The sequence below is a fragment of the Mauremys mutica genome, chromosome 9 (assembly GCF_020497125.1).
Source record: "Mauremys mutica isolate MM-2020 ecotype Southern chromosome 9, ASM2049712v1, whole genome shotgun sequence".
In the NCBI taxonomy this organism is placed as follows: domain Eukaryota; kingdom Metazoa; phylum Chordata; order Testudines; family Geoemydidae; genus Mauremys; species Mauremys mutica.
The window spans coordinates 48,813,335-48,834,932 of NC_059080.1; the positions used below are offsets into that span (position 1 = coordinate 48,813,335).

General features: G+C 39.2%; 1 protein-coding gene across 2 annotated transcripts in view; it reads left to right on the forward strand.

The window, feature by feature from the left end:
* SEPTIN2 (septin 2) overlaps positions 1-21,598 on the forward strand; it is an 80,110-nt gene that overhangs the window by 19,442 nt on the left and 39,070 nt on the right. For both annotated transcript variants that reach the window (XM_045030168.1, XM_045030167.1), the window contains 6 exons: positions 3,424-3,453; positions 5,329-5,449; positions 12,142-12,228; positions 13,710-13,833; positions 18,398-18,532; positions 18,864-18,981. In XM_045030168.1, coding sequence (XP_044886103.1) covers positions 3,445-3,453; positions 5,329-5,449; positions 12,142-12,228; positions 13,710-13,833; positions 18,398-18,532; positions 18,864-18,981 — 594 coding nt within the window. In that variant the 5' untranslated portion in view covers positions 3,424-3,444. The remainder of the gene's footprint in view (positions 1-3,423; positions 3,454-5,328; positions 5,450-12,141; positions 12,229-13,709; positions 13,834-18,397; positions 18,533-18,863; positions 18,982-21,598) is intronic.

Here is a 21,598-nt window from a genome sequence, read left to right on the forward strand (position 1 = left end):
ATTTCAGTGTATAGTATATAGAACAGTATAAACAAAACATTGTAGGAAATTTTAGTTTGTACTGACTTCACTAGTGCTTTTTATGTAGTCTGTTGTAAAACTAAGCAAACATCTTAATGAGTTGATGTATTCATTGGAAGACCTCTGCGTACTCTCAGGGGTACGCATACCCCTGATTGAGAACCACTGGCCAACAGGAAGCCTAAGTGGATAGATGGTTACACCAGAGAAGCATCAATTGGGTCGGACAGTACAGTGTGTCCAATACAAAATAGTGTGATCCTATAACTACAAACAGAAAATTCAAGGTGCTTTTGTTTCAAATCTCACCTCTGACATGGACTTGCAGTGTGATCCTGGGTGAATAACAGTCCTCTTTCTGCCTCAGTTTCCTCCTCTGTACAGTGGAGGTAATGAAACAACTCACAAGGGTGTTGAGATTTGATCAGTTAATATTTGAAGTTCTATCTGTATGGAAGGTAATTCATTGTCATAAGTAATTCAGTACCCTTGGACCTATTTGTACAGTATTTAAAGTGAAAGTTACTACTAGGGAGAGGTCTTTTAATTTACCTTTTGTTCAGTTGATATAATGGTAACTCTCGACATTTTTTTGTTTAGATTTATAAAATAAGCACCTGTTTGCAATCTAAATTTCACAATGAATATCTCCAGGACTCTTATCTTTAGTAATAAATATACAAATATGCATCAGCAAATGTAAATACCCCATTCCACCAGCCAGCTATAATAAAATTCCTCCAACCCACAGCCTGCCCTCCCAAACTGCATGGGTGGAAAGATGGACCTTGCAGTGTGCCTGGAAAGCCAATATGGTCCCTGGACCAACAGGGAGAAGATTTTCTAAAGTTGAGAACACCCTGCTAGTAACTTCCTCTCCCTTACTGAGAGTTTGTCAGCTGAGCATTGCCTCTGATCCTAGCTGCAGCAGTGTAGATTGAGGAGTGGAAGTCTCTTGACTAACATCTCAAACAATTTAGGACTTTATCGGTTTAAACCAGGTTCTTGAATTCCACTTGGAAACTGATCGTTGACCACTGATCATCGACCATAGATCGCGGAGCACTGGTGTTATGTAATTCTAGCATGGAACTCCACCTAATAAACACACTGTCATATATTGCACTAGCTTTTGTTTCTTAGGCTTTGTCTACCCTGCACTTTCATTGTTAAAACTTTTGTTGCTCAGGGGTGTGGAAACCCTCCATCCCTCCTGAACAACAAAAGTTTTAATGACAAAAAGTGCCGGTGTGCATCATCAGCGGACGGTGACCTGGCCATTGTGGAAGCCTAGACCTCAGCCCCTCCCCTTGTGCCTGAGTCTCCGCCCCTCACCCTCCCCGTCTGCACCTCCACTGTGGCCCCCAGCCCCGGTGTGCTAGGTGGTGCAGCAACAGCGCCCCCAGCCCTGGTGCGCTGTGGCAGCAGTGGCCCCCAGCCCCAGGGCAGCACAGCAGCCAGGGCAGAGGGCTGGGGGGAACTGCAGGAGGGGTCCTGGCCTGGAGGCAGAGTGTGGGCTGGGCTGTTTGGGGAGGCACAGCTTCCCACAGCCTATGATCTATTGCACATGATGTGGACAGCGTTTCATCCGCGGGAGCCACTCTCCTGTTGATTAAGATACCATCCCTCGTTGGTATTTTATTTTATTGTCAGGAGAGCTCTCTTCTGGTGACAAATAGCAACTACGCTGTGTGCCTTACAATGGCACAGCTGTAGCGGCACAGCTGTGCCGTTATAAGGTGCGGGGTGTAGACATACACTAAAGCTACTCAGGCTATTTCCTTCACACATGCGCACACATACACAATGTGTGACAGTAATTCAGTCCTGAAGGCACAGCTAACTGTGGCAGGTAAATTTGCACTCTTCTTGCTAGGCAGATACCAAATTTGGATACATCTGCTTCCTGAAATCCCTGGTAATGACCAAAATAGAATATTTGCTAAGGAGCTGTAGTTAACACCTCTTGTTCTTGTGAAAATTACTATTGAACATTTAGTAACCACAAGGGGTCAAGGCCTCTGGTTTATAGCTTGGTTAAGATGATATACTGTAGGCAGTCAGTAGCAATCATCACAGTTCTCTACCTATCTAGCCATTATTATGATCTATATTATGGAAGAGATGAGTTTTGAGGGACTTGAAGGAAGATTAGGTGGTGGTTTACAGTTTTTGGTTGGAAGCTTTTCCCCCCCCCCTTAATGAGTGGCATAGGGGAAGGAATGCAAGTGCTTGGAGAACAAGCAGAGAATTGGGTGACCAAGGTTGGCATCAGTGATAGTGAAGGTGGGATTCAGCCTGGTAGGGTAGGGCTATAAATTATGGAGACCTTTCCTGAGTAAGGACAAGAAGTTAGTTTTTGGTGTGGTGGATGAAGGGGAGCTAAAGAAGAAACTGGGGGCAGAGCTGGCAGAGCTATGAGGCAAAAAGATTATTTTAGCAGCATTTTGAATGGTAGGATTAGATTGTAGACCAGTGGTCTCCAAACTTTTTTTGATCGCGCATCCCTATCAGTAAAAAAAAAAAAGTGTTGAGCATGCACCCCCTGCCGCGCCAAAAAAAAAAAAAAGGACGCTCAGACTTCCGCCCAAACTGCCGAAGCGCCCAAAAAAAAAAAAGTGCTCCTCCTGCCACGCACTCCCAAGGATCCTCTTGCGCATGCCCTGGGATGCACGCACCCCACTTTGGAAACCACTGTTGTAGACATTGCGATTAGAGAGGAGGAGGTGATAGTTTCTCTTTTTTCTACCCTATCGCATTTCAAAGTTGTTGAATCTCTTCCTTTAATGATTTACAGGACACTTAGAAGTGTGAGGGAGGAGAGAAAGCTGTATGCTTTTTGTTTGAATTCTGAGAAAGCAATTTCCTGTAAACTCTAATTTGGGCATGTATTTTTATTAATAGTTTATTTTAGAGAAACAAGGTAGTTGAGGTAATATCTTTTACTAGTCTAACTTCTGTTGGTGTACAATACAAGCTTTTGTGCTACACAGAACTCTTCTTTAGGTTTTGCTTCAGTTATTTTTTGTAAAAGGTGTAGACTTTACAATTTTTCCAGATTTAAAAGCTTTTTTTTTATTTTCATATAGTTTGAGTGGAATTTTCAGACGCACGCACTGTTGGCTTAACTTTTCCTCCAGTGAAGTAAATAGAATTGGAGTTAGGCATTCAGTGTTGGTCTTTGAATATGTAGTGAGATTTTAATAACAAAGGTAAAGATAAAAATATTGGTATTTGGCAGGAAATCATTTGGGGTGGTTCAGAAGCTGGGTGATACATGCAAGTCTGTCTTGTTCACTGTCAAGAGACCATTGAAATTTGATTGCACAGTGGTGGTTTTAGTAGGTGTTTGGTCTTCATATTATCCTGTTTGTAATAAACTAAAAAACATTTTGTTCACAGAGTGGCTGACCTTCCATAAGGATGGCCAAGGTAAGAACATTTGTATCTTCGTTAATTACAAGATAAAAGCATAGTTTTTTATTAAGGTTTTTAGATAGTGCAACCGTTCCTTCATGTGCAACGAATATAACGTTTTTAAAGTGTGGGGTCCACAGTCAAGTGTATGGAATATTTCAGATTTAGAAATGAATGAAAATAAACTTTGAACCATTTGGTAACAGGTGACATTATACAAAACATTGTGTTTATGCAAGTTGTTTCCCTGTGAAGGTTATAAAGGGAAACCATGTAGCTTTTTTCCACTGAAGTAACGTCCCTCACTTGAGCAAACCCTTTACCCCAGTTGTACAGTTTTGTATTTGAACTTCTCTTCTGCCACTGTGTACCCAGTTTGCAGTCAGCAACATTCAGGAAAAGGATGAGCACCAGTTTAGTTGGCTTTGCCCCTAAAGCAAGCTGGGGGATTGACAGATCCTTTAAGCAAGATTATAAAAGCAACAATAGAGAATTTAAACCAAAAGATCATATTAATGTAACAGTCACCATATAAGATTCAGATAATTTCTTGTTCCACACATTTTATGTCACAAGTAGAAATCAGAATGGCCCATATTAACCTATTGGCAATGACATAAATAGTGTAAAGTATTTGAGTAGTATGTTTGGAGAGGATAACCAATATGTCTGAAAACTTTTTCTGCTTTTCTTTCATGTTGGATGTGCTTATACATTTGTAAATTGAAAATGAAAGTTGAGTCCTTTCCAGAGCACCTCCTAGTTTTTCCTTCTGATGAGAACTGATCACAGATTAATTTGGGCTAGAAGGACACCTGTATTAAGTCAATTCCCTTGCTTTATTATAAGATCTTTAATATACTACTTCAAATACATTATCATCAGGCCACGGGTAGTTTAAGTTTTTTTTATTTGTATGTGTCAGAACTGACTAGAAATGTAGAGTTGCAATTTGACTTAGCATGTGCATAAGTCCCATCCACACAACCACTTTTAAAATGGTGTTAAACACCACACATTTTTAAAAGTAGTTAGCATGATTGTTACGGAACCATAGTCTGCTGAGGGTAATCTTGAATATAATTTACTATAATTCCTGGAAGGATAGTTGGAATAAACTACACTAGTTGTGAAAACTTTCACTTAGCAGTTAATCTATTCTGTGTTGTAAAATTGTTTAACCATTATGGTAGCATGAACATAGCTGTAGTGCATTTCTGCACATTATGTAGTAGTGTTAGTGACAGAAATGCATCCCATGAATTTTCAGTTTCATTTAAACTCTTGGAGGAAAAACTTGCCATTTATTTTAATCTAGAAATGAAATAGACATAATAAAGCTGTTGCTATCTAATTTGTCATTGAAAACTTTGATATGTAAATGTTTTTTAGGTTTACATTGTGCAAGTGCAGCCAGTCATTTATGTATCTACATTTATAACAATATAATATACAAAAGGATTCCTATATTTTACTGCAGGCACCTTTGACAGTTATTTAGATAAACAATGCAAATAAAATCAGCAGTGAAGTCGCAACCAAAAACAAATCATGAATCCCTTCCATTCCCTAAAGCCTGAGTGGAAAAAGTAGACCTTGCAATGTGTGATGCAGACCAACAGGTTTGGGTTCTGTCAGACCAAAGGTTGGGGAGTATGTTCCAAAGCTGAGGGCCTTTTACAGAGAGCGCTCGTGCCAGCTCCCTCTGTTTTAAATCAAGGTGACTCAAACTTGAGTGCCTCTTCTGTAGAGAACAGTGTGAGCAACAAAGACTGAAGACTTCAAAGATTTTCCAGCTCTGTCTCTAATTTGTAATTACAAGCTTCAGAACTGTCCTCAGTTAGTTATTTCAACCTATAGCATATATAATCTTCTGATTATTTTATTTAGCAACCGCCTGCCCAATTTACCAATCCAGAAACTCCTGGCTATGTTGGATTTGCAAACCTTCCCAACCAGGTTCATCGGAAGTCTGTGAAAAAGGGCTTTGAGTTCACTCTCATGGTGGTTGGTAAGAGAATATATTTTATAGTCTCTTGTAATTAGAATTTAGAAAACTGTGGATTAGACTGAATGCAATGTAACTTCTCATATGAAGGAAGTCTTCATATACTTTATATAGTATCCATCAGTTCTATCCTGTATGGTTGTATAGTTTGAAGTATACTTTAATTTAATTATCATCTTTAATGTGTTAATGAGCTAGCTGTTCCACATAAGTAGCTAATTCTGTAGATAAGACTGAGAAGGTCTTCTCACACCTTTTGTACTCATTACTTCCTCCTGTTTTGTCCTTTGGGACTTAAGCTTTCTGTGCTTAAGTGAGTTTTAAAAAAAGTTTGAGAGAGGTCTTATTTGCTGGTTTTTGAGTTGGGGAAACTCTTTTTTTCACATATCCCTATTTGAACCATTTATTGTGCTCAGATAATTCAAAAATGGGTGGACTATGAAACTCAGCATGTGGCCAGTCAGTGAGTAGTAGTGACTACTCCAATTTTCTTCATGCATAGCGATTTTCAAGTTTTAAATGTTTAAAATTCCATCTTTGCACATTTAGTGTTCCATTAATTGTTGTAATTGTATTGTGCATGCCCAGCAGTGTATGGGAGCTGATACAGTTTCACTTGGAAAAAATGTCTGTAGGCATAAAATGATTAACTGTACAATTCATTATTTTTTTAAGTACATTTAAATGGAAACTTGACAGGCCATTAAATTGACAGGCCATCACTTTAGTGGTACATCAGGAATAGCCAAAGAGGTCAAAAGAAACCCTAGAAACCCTTTCATACCAAACTGACCACCTCATGTAGCTCTGCAATTCAGCTGTCTTCAGACTGTCTCTTCACTCCCCACCAGGCTCCCAAGGTTAACTCAGACATATTACGCTTATGTATCCTTGTTATTGTGGAAACCATAACTTCTGAATTTCTGGATTTTGAGCATACTAGTTCTCAACCATAAAATATGTTTTTACTGATAAGTGACATTTCAGGATTCTATCCATCTATTTTAAACTACCAGTAAAATTGTGGTAAAAAACCTACCAGCCCAGCAGCCTAATCCCAGATCTGAAAACAAAGCTGGGTTACATCTTTCACACACAGTTACTAGTAATAAAAACTCCCTTTTGTTAATTGCGTCTGCAGGAGTTGGCTTGTGAGTCATGGAACTATTTGGTGGTAGAACCATTAGTGGTTGTTTATGTACCACCTAAGATGTAATCATTCTAGAGTTCAAGACTTATAAAAGACCTTCTTCTCGAACCTATAATTATTTCCTTGTTTTCTACCAGCAGAGCATCCACAGCATTACTTCTGTCCTGTTTTTGTAGATTACAGTTGAATGCTAGGCAAGCTTTGCTTTTCACATTTTATTAGAATAATTCATGAGAGCCCGCTTGCATCACCAAAGGTGAGAATTTTAAAAAAAAACAAACTTAAAATCAGTTCGTTCCTTGCTAGTTAGGGTTTTCATCGGCTCTGTTGGCTTTGTTTTGGATAAAATCTTTACAGGATACATGTAAACAGCTTTTATATAAAATGTCAGTTTACTTTCTAAAGCTTTATCTGCTAAGAAACCCTCTAATTCTCAAATTATGGTTTTATTTTTAACCTTTTTGAAGTCTACTATTCAGTAATCCAAAAAATGTAAACAATTAAGAGAACTATAAACACATTTTCTCTGCTGCAGCTAAACTTAATTCCCAGAACTCTGTGACATCAGCTGAAAATACAACTATGTAAAATGGCTTTGGCGTAGAGCCATGTATAAATTATTAAACCAAACAACCCAGTGTCTGCTCCATTCAAAAACAAATTCATGTATGCCAAATGGAAAAAAGACAACAGTAGTAGTAGCAGAGAAAACACTTATTTGAAAGTTTCTGTGTGGTATAGCATTGCTAATTGTGTTACCTATCTGCCAGTAGTTTCAAGGTATAAATAGATATTTGAGGAGAAAAATTAGAGAAATCAACAAAAATTCATTGAAATGCATTGTATTAGGAGAGTTTGGATGATACTTTGCTAAACTACAGGGGCAGTAGATGAGTTAAAAAGAAATTACCGTGTATATACTCGTTCATTAGCCCGTTCGTTTATAACCCCCCCTCCCCACCCCCCAAGATGGTTAGGTAAAAATAGCAAAAACTGTATGACCCTTTCATAAGCCGACCCTATATTTCAGGGGTTGGCAAACTTTGGCTCCCGGCCTGTCAGGGTAAGCTGCTTCCCACAGCTCCCATTCACTGAGAACAGCAAACCGCGGATACTGGGAGCTGAGGGACTCTGTGCCTGTAGACACTCCAAGTAAACAAAACGTCCTGACCCACCAGTGTCTTATCCTGAGGGGCCAGGAGCCAAAGGTTTCTAACCTCTGCTATATTTTAAAAGCTAGCATCACAAGAAATACTCAGAGTTTTGCTAGAATTATTTTAATGCAATCTAACAAAAAACCTGTTATAATAGCTGAATAAATATGTATTCACCTTCAAAATTAGTCAATATTTATAATCAGTAAATGAATATTTAAAACAAGTAACTTAGAACAATATGGACTTTAAAAAGTCTTAAAATCCTTTAAAGTCTGAATCAGTCTGATTCACCAAACAGTTCATTAAACTCTGCTTCAGTCACAGCTGCACCTGCATTGTCATTATAGATGTCGGCAGTGTTGTCTTCAGACTCAATTCCTTCTCATCATTAGCCTCTGTTGTCATCAAATATGGCATCATCTTCTGACCCATTGCTGATACAGCATTTCCTAAATCATTTTTCTACAATTTCCGAGGGAATGGACACCCACGCGTCCTTGATCCATTGGGCTACCAGATTGATTTCGGGCTTCATAAGATTCCCGACTTTTGTCAACTTCGCCATGCCTGAGCACATCCATTCAGACCACATTTTGCGTAGCCTGTCTTTAAAGGGTTCGTTCAGGCAGACATCAAGCAGTTGTAGAACTGAAGTTAAGCCTCCAGGTATTACAGCCAAAGTAGTTTTCATATTTTTGGCCAAATTTTTCACCTCATCCGTCTTGTGTGCCCTGAACATGTCCCAGACGAGCATAGCAGGTTTCTTGGAAAGTGTTCCTGGTCCCTTATGCCACACTTTTTCCAGCCATTCAGTAGTCCCACTTTCATCAATCCATCCCTTTTCGTGTGCACATACGATGACACCAGCAGGAAATTTCATGTTTTTTCTTTTAAAAATAACAGGAGGGAGCTTTGATCCATTTGCCAAACATGCTAAAACCTCCATAAAATTGATTTTTTTTTCCTGTGGCCAGTGGTTTTAATTAAAACTGTTTTTTCACCAACACCGGTTACCGTTTTGTTGCTCGGGAGATCAAATGTCATTAGTGTTTTGTCCATATTTCCTATTTGTGACAGTTCAAATGCATATTCCTTTTGATATTTTATAATAATCCTTTGGAGAGATTCCATTTTTTTTGTTCCAGATCTCTAGGCAGCTTTTGCACTATCTTTGTTCGCTGAAGAAGACAGAGACCATGACTGTTCATGAAGCGAGTACACCAACCCGCTGATGCGACAAACATTGATGGCTTTACTGACTTGTATTTGTCTTCTTTTGACATTTGCAGAGCATGCAGACGAATTCCAGTTCTAGTGACAATGTACCCTTTTTGTCGACATTCAATCCAATTATTGAGATCTTTCTCTAGCTCAGGAAATGATGTGCACCTCACTGGACATTTTTTTTTTCTTGCTTCTTGTCATGTCTTTTAGTGTGGTTGTTTTTTTTCCCCCCCACCATTCTCTTACTTGCTTCTCATTGATACAGAATTCACGAGCAGTGGTGCAATTATCGTTTGCTTCTGCATATTCAACAACTTTAAGTTTGAACGCTGCATGATAAGAAGACCTTTCTCTTTTGATTTCACCGTTCATTTTAAATACTAGTATGAAAATAGATTATTATTATTGTAGTTATAGATTTTGTATAGGAATGTCACCTGCACTGTCAAATTATTATTATTCTTTGTTTATTTCAAAGCAGCCCTGTAGATTGGCATGTCTGTAGGGATAACAGGCTATTTCAATTTTATTAGAGATTCCATCGATTCTGCACATTATATTTTCATATTGTCTTGAGACTTATGCGGTCCAATGGTAGAAATGCATGAAGAGATCAAATTACACAGTAGTGCACTGACACCAGTGCTATAGTACTATCATTCATTATATTTTTCTAATTGGCTTATAAGGCATAGCATTTTGTGAAATGCATGGGTCACATGTTATGCAGATCTGCGGCACGGCTCTTTTAGTATTCCTTTCAAGCCAATCTAGTCCACTAAACAAAGGCTTTGCAACTTTAAAAGGCTGCAGTATTGACATCAATAAATGGGTCAGCAAACTTTGCCTCCCAGCCTGTCAGGGTAAGCCGCTGGCGGAACGTTTTGTTTACCTGGAGCATCTGCAGGCATGGAGCCCTTCAGCTCCCTGTGGCTGCAGTTCGCCATTCCCAGCCAAGGGGCGCTGCAGGAAGTGGCACTTCCCACAGCTCCCATTGGCTGGGAACAGCAAACCGCAGCCACAGGGAGCTGAGGGGCTCCATGCCTGCAGATGCTCCAGGTAAACAAAACTACAATGTATTAGATATTCAATTCAATGATTCTATAGAGTTTAAAATCATCAAATTTTGGTGTAGACCTGTTTATAAGCTGACCCCGGCTCTTTGATGCGTCTTTTTTTTTTTTACCAAAAATATTCAGCTTATGAACGAGTATATACGGTACTCAGAATTCTGATTATTTCAGCAATTTGGCCTGAATGTGTCTTCCTTCTGTTCAGATACGTATAGGTAAACAAGGATAGTCATTTAACTTTTTCTTCTGTTGTGGATCACATTTTATGTCTTTATTATTTTGACCTATAATCTTATTATTTGAAGTCAAATTTCTTCATTTTCAGGAAACTGGGATGGGATAAATTTTCTTAAAAGCTTTGTATGCTGATATGGTTCTGACCATAATTCTCCCTATTTCATTGACAGCTTCCATTATTGCTGTCCAAATTATCCAGGTGTAGACAAATTGGCTGATTCATGAAAATGCAAGCTGACGTTTATATTGTCCTGGCTGCTTGGCCATGTTAAACCAAAAGGAAGGTTGTGTTAATTGACCAATTTAAAGTTTCCAGCACTAAACTATGGCCTTGTCTAGGCTTGGGATTAGCCCCAAATTCATTAATCGGTGGACAGTAGCCAATGTAGCTGCACTTACTCAAACTTTTAAAGTAGATAAGGAAAACTGATTTGTTTTGGTGTGGAGCTTAGCCTCGTTTCAAGCACTGGTAAACTCAATCAGTAAAAATCATAGCTTTCCTGTTGCAGTGACTCTGTTCAGCCAGCAAGCTCCATTCCTGAATCTGACTATAGGAACTGATTGTAATTTTTCAGTTTGAAAAATGGCCATTTTTCTAAAACATTTGACCAACTATTTAGCTGGTTGGGTTTTTCATTTTTGTTATAGTTTTTAATTTTCATTTTGGTCTTCATATTCAGTCATCACATCTGTTTGATCAGTGTCATTGGTCATAGAGCCTGGGGGATTGACTGGCCCATCTTTCACTCTTTTTTTCATTTTTATTTATTTATTTTATTTATTTATTGTTCAGTTCTATTGACCAGTTTAATGAAGAACAGGTTCTTTGACAAATCAGTTGGATACATTGTCAAAGATCCTCCCCACCACCTCCCCCTTTGAAACAGTTTGGCTATATCAGAAGCTGAGCAGTTTGACAGAGGTCTGGGTCTTCATCAAAGCAAATGGCTAAAGTATCAAAGATCCTGGTCTTCAACTATGTAGCCATTCCTTTGTTGAAGATCTTTTTTTTTCCTGATGCAACATAAATGCTCTGAACTAGCAAACCTATTAATCACACATTGTGTTAGCCTTCAATTACAGGAAACATTACTTGGTGCATATGCCAAAAGGTAGTGTTGTATGCCTCTCTGTAACAGTTTGAAAAGGCTTCTGCATACCATATCAGACAACATAAGTAGCAGGTATAATTGCATTCTCCATTGGCTAACCACAGCACAAAGATTCAATTGTGACAAATACCAGTAACTTTTTTTTTTCTGGTCAGTGGCATTTATTACATAATCCCAGATGAACTCCAAACTCTTATTATTTACAAAATTTTCACTACAACTTTTAGCTTAAAAGCTACAGGAGACTGAAAAATCATAAGACTCAGACTATGAACTTAAGGTCAATTAGAGCTCTAACAGATTTACATGTAAATCTTCAAATATCAAGCTTTACTTAGAGCTTATGTGCTAAAAATTTGGAATATATAAAATTAATCATAGAATATCAGGGTTGGAAGGGATCTCAGGGGGTCATCTAGTCCAACCCCTTGCTTAAAGCAGGACCAGTTCCCAATTTTCTTTTTTGCCCCAGGTCCCTAAATGGCCCCCTCAAGGATTGAATTCACAACCCTGGGTTTAGAAGGCCAATGCTCAAACCACTGTGCTATCCCTCCCGCTTTAATTGCGTAGTAGCGGCTTTACTATGTCATTACCACTCCATGTCAGTTTAATCCACAATTTGAAATACTTGGTTACATTTAATGCAAGAAAAATATCTATAATCAGATGTTGTATATCAGTTCTGAAAGATTAATTATTTAGAACATATTTATGATCAGCATATTTTCAAAATGAATCATAGGTGAATCTGGATTGGGAAAATCTACACTAATAAACAGCCTGTTCTTGACAGATCTCTACCCAGAAAGGATAATCCCAGGAGCAGCCGGTAAACATTTTTATTTCCTAATGTCTCTTCAGTGTGAATGAACATAACATAACAGCTATACTGGGTCAGACCAAAGGTCCATCTAGCCCAGTATCCTGTCTTTCAACAGTGGCCAATGACAGGTGTCCCAGAGGGAATGAATGGAACAGACTAATCATCTAGTGATCCATTCCCTATCGCCCATTCCCAGCTTCTGGCAAACAGAGGCTAGGGACACCATCCTGGCTCATAGCCATTGATGGACCTATCCTCCATGAATTTATCTAGTTCTTTCTTGAACCCTGTTATAGTCTTGGCCTTCACACAATGCACAGTCACCCGGTGGAACTCTGCCAGAGGATATTGTGAAGAAATACTTCCTTTTGTTTGTTTTAAACCTCCTACCTATTTTCATTTGGTGACCCCTAGTTCTTGTGTTATGAGAAGGAGTAAATAACGCTTCCTTATTTACTTTCTCCATACCAGTCATGATTTTATAGACCTCAATCATATCCCCCCTTAGTTGTCTCTTTTCCAAATATGGTTGCATATTTCTGCTATTGTAGCGATAGGAGTTTGTGACTGGAATACGCCAAACAGTATTCAAATTGCCTTGGCAGAAGAACCCCAGTTGCTTATTAGCCACATTATGAGTGCTAGGGTGGTAGTACGCTTCACCCCAGGGAATGTGAGCCCCTTGCATCTGTTAATGAGCCCATGTGGTCAAGTGAGGAATGATGCTGAATGGTACCAAAGAGTCTACCCAGTTCTCTTTGGGAAAAAAGTCACCATGGTACAGGAAGAAGGGAGGACAGAAGTCTTGTTTGAAAATAAAGTCAACTTGAACAAAAATGCAGAAAATTCTCATACCTCCTCCCTTGGAGAAATTCTAAGTAAGGCAAGAGGCCAAGTGATGCCTATGATAGACATACTGCTAATTTTCTTTATTTTTTTCTGCACATGCCTCCACTGGGTATGCAGACTTTATCTGTCTTATATTCTTATTTGTCATACCCCTGCCACATTTCTGCCAAAGGAATTTGAAGCTGTTAATGGGTATTTTTTGTTTCCCTTCTCTGGGAATCTTGGTCCTATTTGCATTGCTGTTCCACTGCTTTCTTGTTGGTGACTCATATTCATTAGCTCAGCATGTCATGAGGCATGTCTGTCACTTTCTTCCAACAATGGAAAAGGACCTTCCCTATAAAAATAAAAGTACTCCTAAAGCTACTGTGTCTGTTTCTCGTTCTATCTAAACTCATCCCCAGCCCCTCCTGCCTTGCTTTCTGCTACAGATTTAAAGAAACAGTACACATCCTCAGATGTCTTAACACATCTATGGAAAATGTTGTGTCTGCTTCTGATGTCATGTGACCCCAAGAATAAGGTTATTAGTAGACTAAAGCCTCTTAAATAGTTCCAATTCCTGGTTATTCTTGATCTAGTCTCAGCATTAACTACGTTTAAGATTTCTTTTTAAGATGAAGTTTGCTGTTTTATAGAAAAAATTGAAAGGACTGTGCAGATCGAAGCTTCAACAGTTGAAATCGAGGAAAGGGGTGTTAAACTCCGTTTGACAGTTGTAGATACACCAGGATATGGTGATGCCATCAATTGTCGGGACTGGTATGTATGTAAAGGGTTTATTGACCTATAGAAAAGAGGATTTAAGTTTCTCTTTAAATTCTTTAAAGTTCATTCTCCTATTCTTTTCTCGGAACTAAATCACTGAAGTGCAGGTACATTGCACACATAGTACAATCACAAAAATGTAGGGCTGGAAGAGATCTTTGGAGGTCGTGCAAGCCCACCCCCTGTGTTTGGGCAGGACCAAGTATATCTAGACTATCTCTGACAAGTGTTCGTTTAACTTAAAAACCTTCGTTGTTGAGGATTCCACACTCTTCCCTGGGTAACCAATTCCAGTACTTAACTATATTTAGTGTTAAAGTTTTCCTTAATATGGAACCTAAATCTCCCGTGCTTCAGGTTAAGCCCATTACTACTTGTCCTAGCTTCAATGAACATGGACAGCAATTGATCAGTGTCCTTTTTATAACATCCCTTAATATATTTGAAGATTATCAGCTCCCCCTCGTTTCTCCCCCCCCCCCCCAGCTGCCCCTCCAAGGCTAAACCTGCCCAGATTTTTAACCTTTCCTCCTAGGTTTTCTAAACCTTTTATTATTTTTGTTTCTCTCCTCTGCTCTCTCTCCAATTTGTCCATATCTACCTTAAAGTGTGGTGCCCAGAACTGAACACAGTACTCCAACTGAGGCCTCACCAGTGCCAAGTAGAATAGGACAATTACCTCCCGTGTCTGACATACTGCATGCCTGTTAACACACACCCCTGAATAGTAGCGCTTTTTTGCAACTGCGTCCCGTTGTTGGCTTATATTCAATTTGTGATCCACTCTCACCTCCATATTTTCTACAGAACTATTGTCTAGTCAGTTATTCCCTGTTTTGTATTTGATTTTTCCTTTAAGTGTAGTACTTTGCGCTTGTCTTTATTGAATTTTAACTTGTTGATTTCAGACCAGTTCTCCAGTTTGTCAAGGTTGTTCTGAATTCTAATCCTGTTCTCCAAAGGGTTTGTACCCCTCCCAGCTTGGTGTCATCTGCAAATTTTAAAAACATGTTCTCTATTCCATTACCCAAGTAATTAATGAAAATATTGAATAGTACCGGACCTGGGGGTGACCCCTGCAGGACCCCACTAGATACATCCTCCCGGTTTGGCAATGAGTCACTGATACGGAGCATGTGTGGTGTTTTTTTTTGTTTTGTTTTGTTTTTTACAACCAGTTATGCACCCTTCCCTTTAGTAGTTCCAACTAAACCACATGGCAGGTAACGTACCAATAATGGCACTTTTAGGTACTATATTACATCATAAAACACAGTTTGTTGTAACATAACAATAACTGAATTATAAAAGTCTTTTTTATTAATTTATGTATTTGAAGTGTTGAATCTGAAACGTGACTTCAGAAAGACAGGCTTGCTTTATTGCTTTGAAAGGGTCTCATTTGCGGGGGGTGTCTTACACAATCAATTTGTAAAAATAAGGATTTTTAATGTTCCCGACTAACAGGAAAAGAGTATTTTAGCACTCTGATAAGATTACTGTTCTGTAGTGCTCAGTTTTTTTAACAGTCCTTGATAATCATAAACTCCTGCCAGGTATGATACCTTAACATTCGCTTGACTCATGATGTTATATTTGCCTTTAAAGTTCTGGGCATGCGGTATATTGGAGTGAAGTAAATCAGCACTACTTTTTATAGTGTGTGAGTTTTATAGCTATTTATAAAATTAACATACATGATGAGATTAAAGCAAGTATATTGAAGTTTTTATAAAACTACAAAACTGGAAGAAAATCTTGCCTTCTTTAGGAAAAATCTGTATTTTACAGAGTAACTTAAATAGCTTAATTACAAAATAAAAGCCGGTGAGTGACTAGGGTTTGGCTGCTGGTGACTCTCAAGGACCTGTTAAAGGAATTAATTTATTCAGATTTACTAAACAATAGTAAAAGTGCTCATCCATGATCTCTGCATTCCCATGACAGTCTTAAGATACACTAATAAATACACCTGTCACTTACTTTAGATCAAATAACCCAGTAACAAAATAAATATAGAAATTAATCAACCTTCCCCGCACAATCCTTCATAAATAGGGTGAAATTCCTTTTATTCTATGTTCTGAGCTTTGTCACCTAATTCCAATTTTATTTTCATGCTTTTTAAGATGAATAGGGAATTTGCAAGGCTTTAAGTGAGCTATAGTCAGGGCCGGCTCCAGGGTTTTCGCTGCCCCAAGCAGCAAAAGGAAAAAAAATAAGTTGCGATCTGCAGCTCTACCAACACTGCTTCAGTCTTCAGTGGCAATTCAGCAGCTGGTCCTTCTCTCCGAGAGGGAGTGAGGGACCCGCCGCCAAAGAGCCGAACATGCTACCCCTCACCGTTGGCTGCCACAAGCACCTGCTTGCTGGGCTGGTGCCGGCCCTGGCTGTAGTGCAGCCCATTATGTACTCTTTCTAATTGAAAATTACTAGGATGGGAAGTGGGACTTGGAGCATAAGATAGCAGCAAGCAGTTCAGCAGAACTTCATTAGAAAATGGTTCATACCATCTTTTTTTGGTACAAAATGTTCAAATTCCACACTCTTACAGAAAGAGATGAACTACCATTCCTGCAGATGTGCTGGAAATACAAAAGAAAAAGCCCACATCTTGATTTATCCTAACTCAGGCCTACTAAAGGTAGGGAAAAGTTGATCTAAGCTACACAATTTGAGTTATAGAAGTAACATAACTCAGATCAACATAGCTCTCCCGTCGACTCCCCTTACTCGTCTCGATCCAGTGGAGTACAGGAGTCGACGTGAGAGCAATCTGGGGTCGACCGCCAATGCATCAGTCGCCACTCATGGATCCCCTGGTAAGTGTACACAAGCCCTCAGTCAAGCATCATGCCTCCCAAGTTTCATATGTTAAGTGTAATCACCTCGCATTCAGATTTTCAAAAATAAACAAAAAATGATCTCTAAAAGGTACTGGAGAGAAATAAGTAATTCCCTGGCAAACATTTTAAAGATACAATTAAAGGCAAAGATAAACATTAAATACAAGTATTTATTTTTGAGTTTTAAATATTTTTAAATTAAATAGTTTCAGAATTCTACATACAACTTTAACTGACCTATTGCTGGTCAAATATCTTATGGGTGAAATCAAGAAGGTTCAAATATAGTTTACTGCAGCCAATACATATTCTGGAGTGTGGCTGAGGTAGATTGGGGTTCTTTGACTTACAGTGGAGAGATGACCATAAAACACTATCTGGACTGTATGTAGAGATAAAAATTGCAGAAGTGTTGTTTCTTGCTGTTGGTAGGTGAATGAAGTGGACAAAGGCTGATGTAGCTAGTCCATCACTCAGCCACTGATATGGAATTAGAAGGAAGTTTGGCTGGGTGTATCAGTTCTCTTGCAAGAGCAGATAGCTCAGTGGTTTGAGCATTGGCCTGCTAAACCCAGGGGTTGTGAGTTCAGTCCTTGAGGGGGCCACTTAGGGATCTGGGGCAAAAATTGGTCCTGCTAGTGAAGGCAGGGGGCTGAACTCGATGACCTTTCAAGGTCCCTTCCAGTTCTAGAAGATTGGTATATTTCAAATTATTATTATTTTTTATTTATTACAGTTTGGATAGGCAATATAAGGAAGGGGGCAGACAATAATAGCAGCTGCAGTACTGCTTTCCTACCTTTGAGCATATATCCTATCCATGTTAAAATCAGGCATAACTGCTAGTGCAAATCTGTTGTGGGAATAAATGTAGTCTTGAATCTTGTATAAGTGACTTAAAGCTGAGCTTTATTTCTTACTATTACAAAAATGTAAGTAAATGTAAAAAAGGCTTTGGAAATAAATGTCAGTCCATAAACATAACTGGAATTTCTCGAAGTCCTTCATAGGCACTAGCAATTACTTTCCATATGAACTTATGTTTATAGTTATGCATGCCAACATTTTAGAATGTATATCCATCATATGGTTTTAGTATATCTTCCATGTGTCTGCCTAGCTATAAACCAATACCAGATCTATTCAGTGTGTGATATTTACAATCGATGAACATGTAACAGGAATTAAATCCTTCCCTTCCATAGTGAACAGAATCATATATTTATAATCAAATGAACTGATTCATTATGACATAGATGTGATAAGCAATTGGATGTATTTTCTCAGATCTGTTGCATGGCACTGCACCACCAAGGCTGACTCCCCCCACCCCCCCTGAACTGAGTTGGAATGTTTAAGTTGAGTCTCTTGAACAACTGTTTAATATTAACACAAGAGGAAATCTCAGTAGAAAGTCACTAGAGGAATAAAATATAATACTGATATATATAATATATGATCATTAACACAGGAATTTGACTTGCCTAACATCCTAGAGTATAAACTACTGTGGTCTCCAATCTTGTTAGCTTATCTTATTTTCACTGCCCCAATACTTGCTTGATATTGAGGGCTAGTAGGTTGGTTGGTTAAAAGGCAACTTGGTGTGTTAGTTTTTCAAAGAAAAACTACTACAAAACCCTTCTTCAGAATATGGAGCGTGAGCATCTAAATGGTCAGCATAACTATATTAATCCACATGTTTCTTACAGTTTTAAGACCATCATTTCTTATATTGATGAGCAGTTTGAGCGGTATCTGCATGATGAGAGTGGCTTGAACAGGCGGCATATTGTAGATAACCGGGTACACTGTTGCTTCTACTTCATTTCCCCATTTGGTCATGGGTAGGTATCTATGCACTTTTTTTCTTTTTGGACTGCTTTTACTTTGTAAGTGTTTGTGCTCACTAAGGTTTTTTGTTTTTTTTTAAAAACAAGACAGGTAGATCATATTGAAAGCGATACATAGCACTATTAGAGGTGGTGAATTTACCCTTTTGGGGAGAAGTGGGGGACATTTGGGATGACAATCTAGAATTGTTGAAAATGGAAACTTTAAGAATTGTGTTTGAAAAAACCTCATCTTTGTAAGATTATGTATATGTTCATCTTAGTGTAAAAATAAATTGGGCATTTAAATACCTGACACTCTTTAAAACTTCAACATTATTTTTAGTCTTAAACCCTTGGATGTTGAGTTTATGAAGGCCATACACAACAAAGTGAATATTGTACCTGTAATTGCAAAAGCTGATACACTTACTCTGAAGGAACGGGAAAGGCTGAAAAAAAGGGTAAGTTCTAATTTTGTTTGCGTTAAAGTATATTAATGTTGGCTACTAATAACACTAGTGTAGGCAAGCAGGGAGACTTCAGCCAAGAAAAGTGCTGTTCTCTGTGGCGGACTGGGCACCCCAGCATCTCTTTGTGGCAGGGGTAGGATGAGGAACCAGCGCCTCACCACTCTCAAGTCCTTATGTTTGCCTCCCTGCAGGCGGTCAATGATGGCGTCTTGGCCTTCCTCCCTACTATCACCCCTGTCTGGCGTGGGGGCGTGACCTAGAGGTCATAGTCTATATAACCTCCCTTACGAGCAGGGTAGCACAGCCTAGCGGCCAGAGTCCATATAAGATCCCTTACGAGTGGGGTAGCATGGCCTAGTGGCCAGAGTCCATAAAAACCCCTTTATGAGCAGGGTAGTATGGCCTAGCGGCCAGAGTCCATATAAGATCCCTCATGGTGAGGGGGTAGGGGGACTCGGGCCCGCTCTCTCCACCAAGCCCCAACCCAGGGCCCTCATAGTGGCAAGCTCTCCTTGCCCCTTGCTCGGCAGGGATCCGACCGCAACACGCTGAGCTTCCCCAGAGCTCTAACATTGTTTGTCTCTAGAGTTCCCGTGAGTCACTTCCTACCGTAAGTACCAGTTCATCTGGGGCAGGGGGTCCTAGGGTCTGTTTTTCCCCTGTGACGTCCCCCGTTAGGGTCCCAGGTAGTATCTCGGCTTGGCTGACTCCTGGATCCTGACACGCAGGTTCTCACTCCTCAGGAGCAGGCAGCATGCGTCCTTCTCCGGTGGTCAGCCCAGACTGAGCTGATCTGCAGGCTTTTATATCTGTTCTCCAGTTGGAGCATGGCCATCAGGGCTTCTGGGGTGTGGCTTCCTCTGCTAGGAAGGAAGTGTTAACCCCTGCTGTACCAGTGCAGGACCACTCTGCCCCGTCACATTCTCCCACATGACACTGTACAGGCATGGTGTACTGTACTTTAAAAGTTGCCAGAAAACCCCCACAGTCTTTGGCATCCTGAGGATTCTGATCCTTGTTTTGGCTGGGGTATTATCCTTTTAAAAAAAAATTTGAGCAATGGTCGGATTGGCTATGCACACTAGTGTTAAATTATAAAATGAATTTTAAAATTTTGGGACTGGCTGACTGAAGCAATGAATGGATTAACATAAGAACATAAGTTTGTTTGCTAGTGCTAATGCTTATTTAAAGTAGGTGACTCCATTATCATTTAAACACTTAAACACATTTAAACGGTTAAAAATCACACACTTAACATATGTTATCACTTTCTTTATGTATTGATACTCCCTACCCCCACTGCTTGGTACCAGTTTATTCCACCCCTTCTTAGACACAGTGTCAGATCCTTCTAGCCTTAAAGAGCTTTTAAGGTTTACTCTTTAATTTTTAAATCAAGCAAGAGCTGATTATATCTGTTTGAGTTTTACAATGCAAAGTGTTAAAGAGGCCCTGGTGACCCAACCACCACTCTTAAATTTAAAACTTCCGCTCATTCTGTAAATCCTTTCAACTTGCTTCCTGAAGTCTGATCAGAGAGTTAATTACACTTGGCTTTGAAATACAGGTAGTGCTAGAATTTTGCAAAAATCAGCTCTTAATTGAGGGAGGGGCAGGAATAAAGGATTTATGGGAGCCAGAATTCAGGATAGGAAGCCACTCTTAAACTAGTAGCCCCATATCTCTGCAAATTTTACTTTGCTTTGAAAATGTAACTTGGAGCAATAAGCAGTTCCAAGTTGAGTTGTTCGAAGTAAATCTGATTCTCTCCCCCCCCTCCCCCCCACTAAAATTCAGAATCATGCTGGTTTTTTTCTCTTTTTAAATCTTTTACTTTAAAAATATATATATATTGCATTTAACAATAAACATGGTAGAACTTAATCCATGGATGCTGTTTACAAGGAAAATGACAATCTCCATCGTGTTTGGACTATTGTTGACTGGTGAGAAAGCATTTTCATTGTACACTGTTTATAGGTAAATTGAAACGTATCTTATTTAAATGTGGCTACACATGCTTTTGTTTTGAATTTTAGCTGTTTACTGTCAGATTGAATCCAGGAGTTAGGTCCATTACCTTACTGCTTCATATGCAACATGTCTTTTTCTTCCCTCCCCTCGTGGATAGGAGTGGTTTCGTCATTCTCTGAAAATAGAAGAGCTGAATCTTCTGAGCTAAAAAGGAGAGAAATCTTTTCTCCCCTCCAGCCCAGAAGCAAAGTTGAGAATAAGTCTGCTCACTGTCTTAGAGGGAGTGGAGGGTGATTTCCTGTTTATATCAGTGGCTTCCAAATTGTGATCCATGAACCACCAGTAGCCCACCCAAAGCTAGTTCTCACATCATGCTGACTCTCCTTGATTTCCTTCTGCTATATCACACTGACAGCTAAAAATATATTATATGGGAAGGCATCATTAAGAAAGTAAGTAATTGCTGTAGTTGCCACAGAGATTCTATTACCAGTGGGGAGAGGAGTGTCAATGAGACATTTTCTCATAGTGTGGCTCATGTCTTAGTAGAGTGAGGTTGAGAACCCCAAGTGAATTTTTATTCTGTAATTCTTGACCACATCTGCCTAGAAAGTAAAAAATTGATTATAAA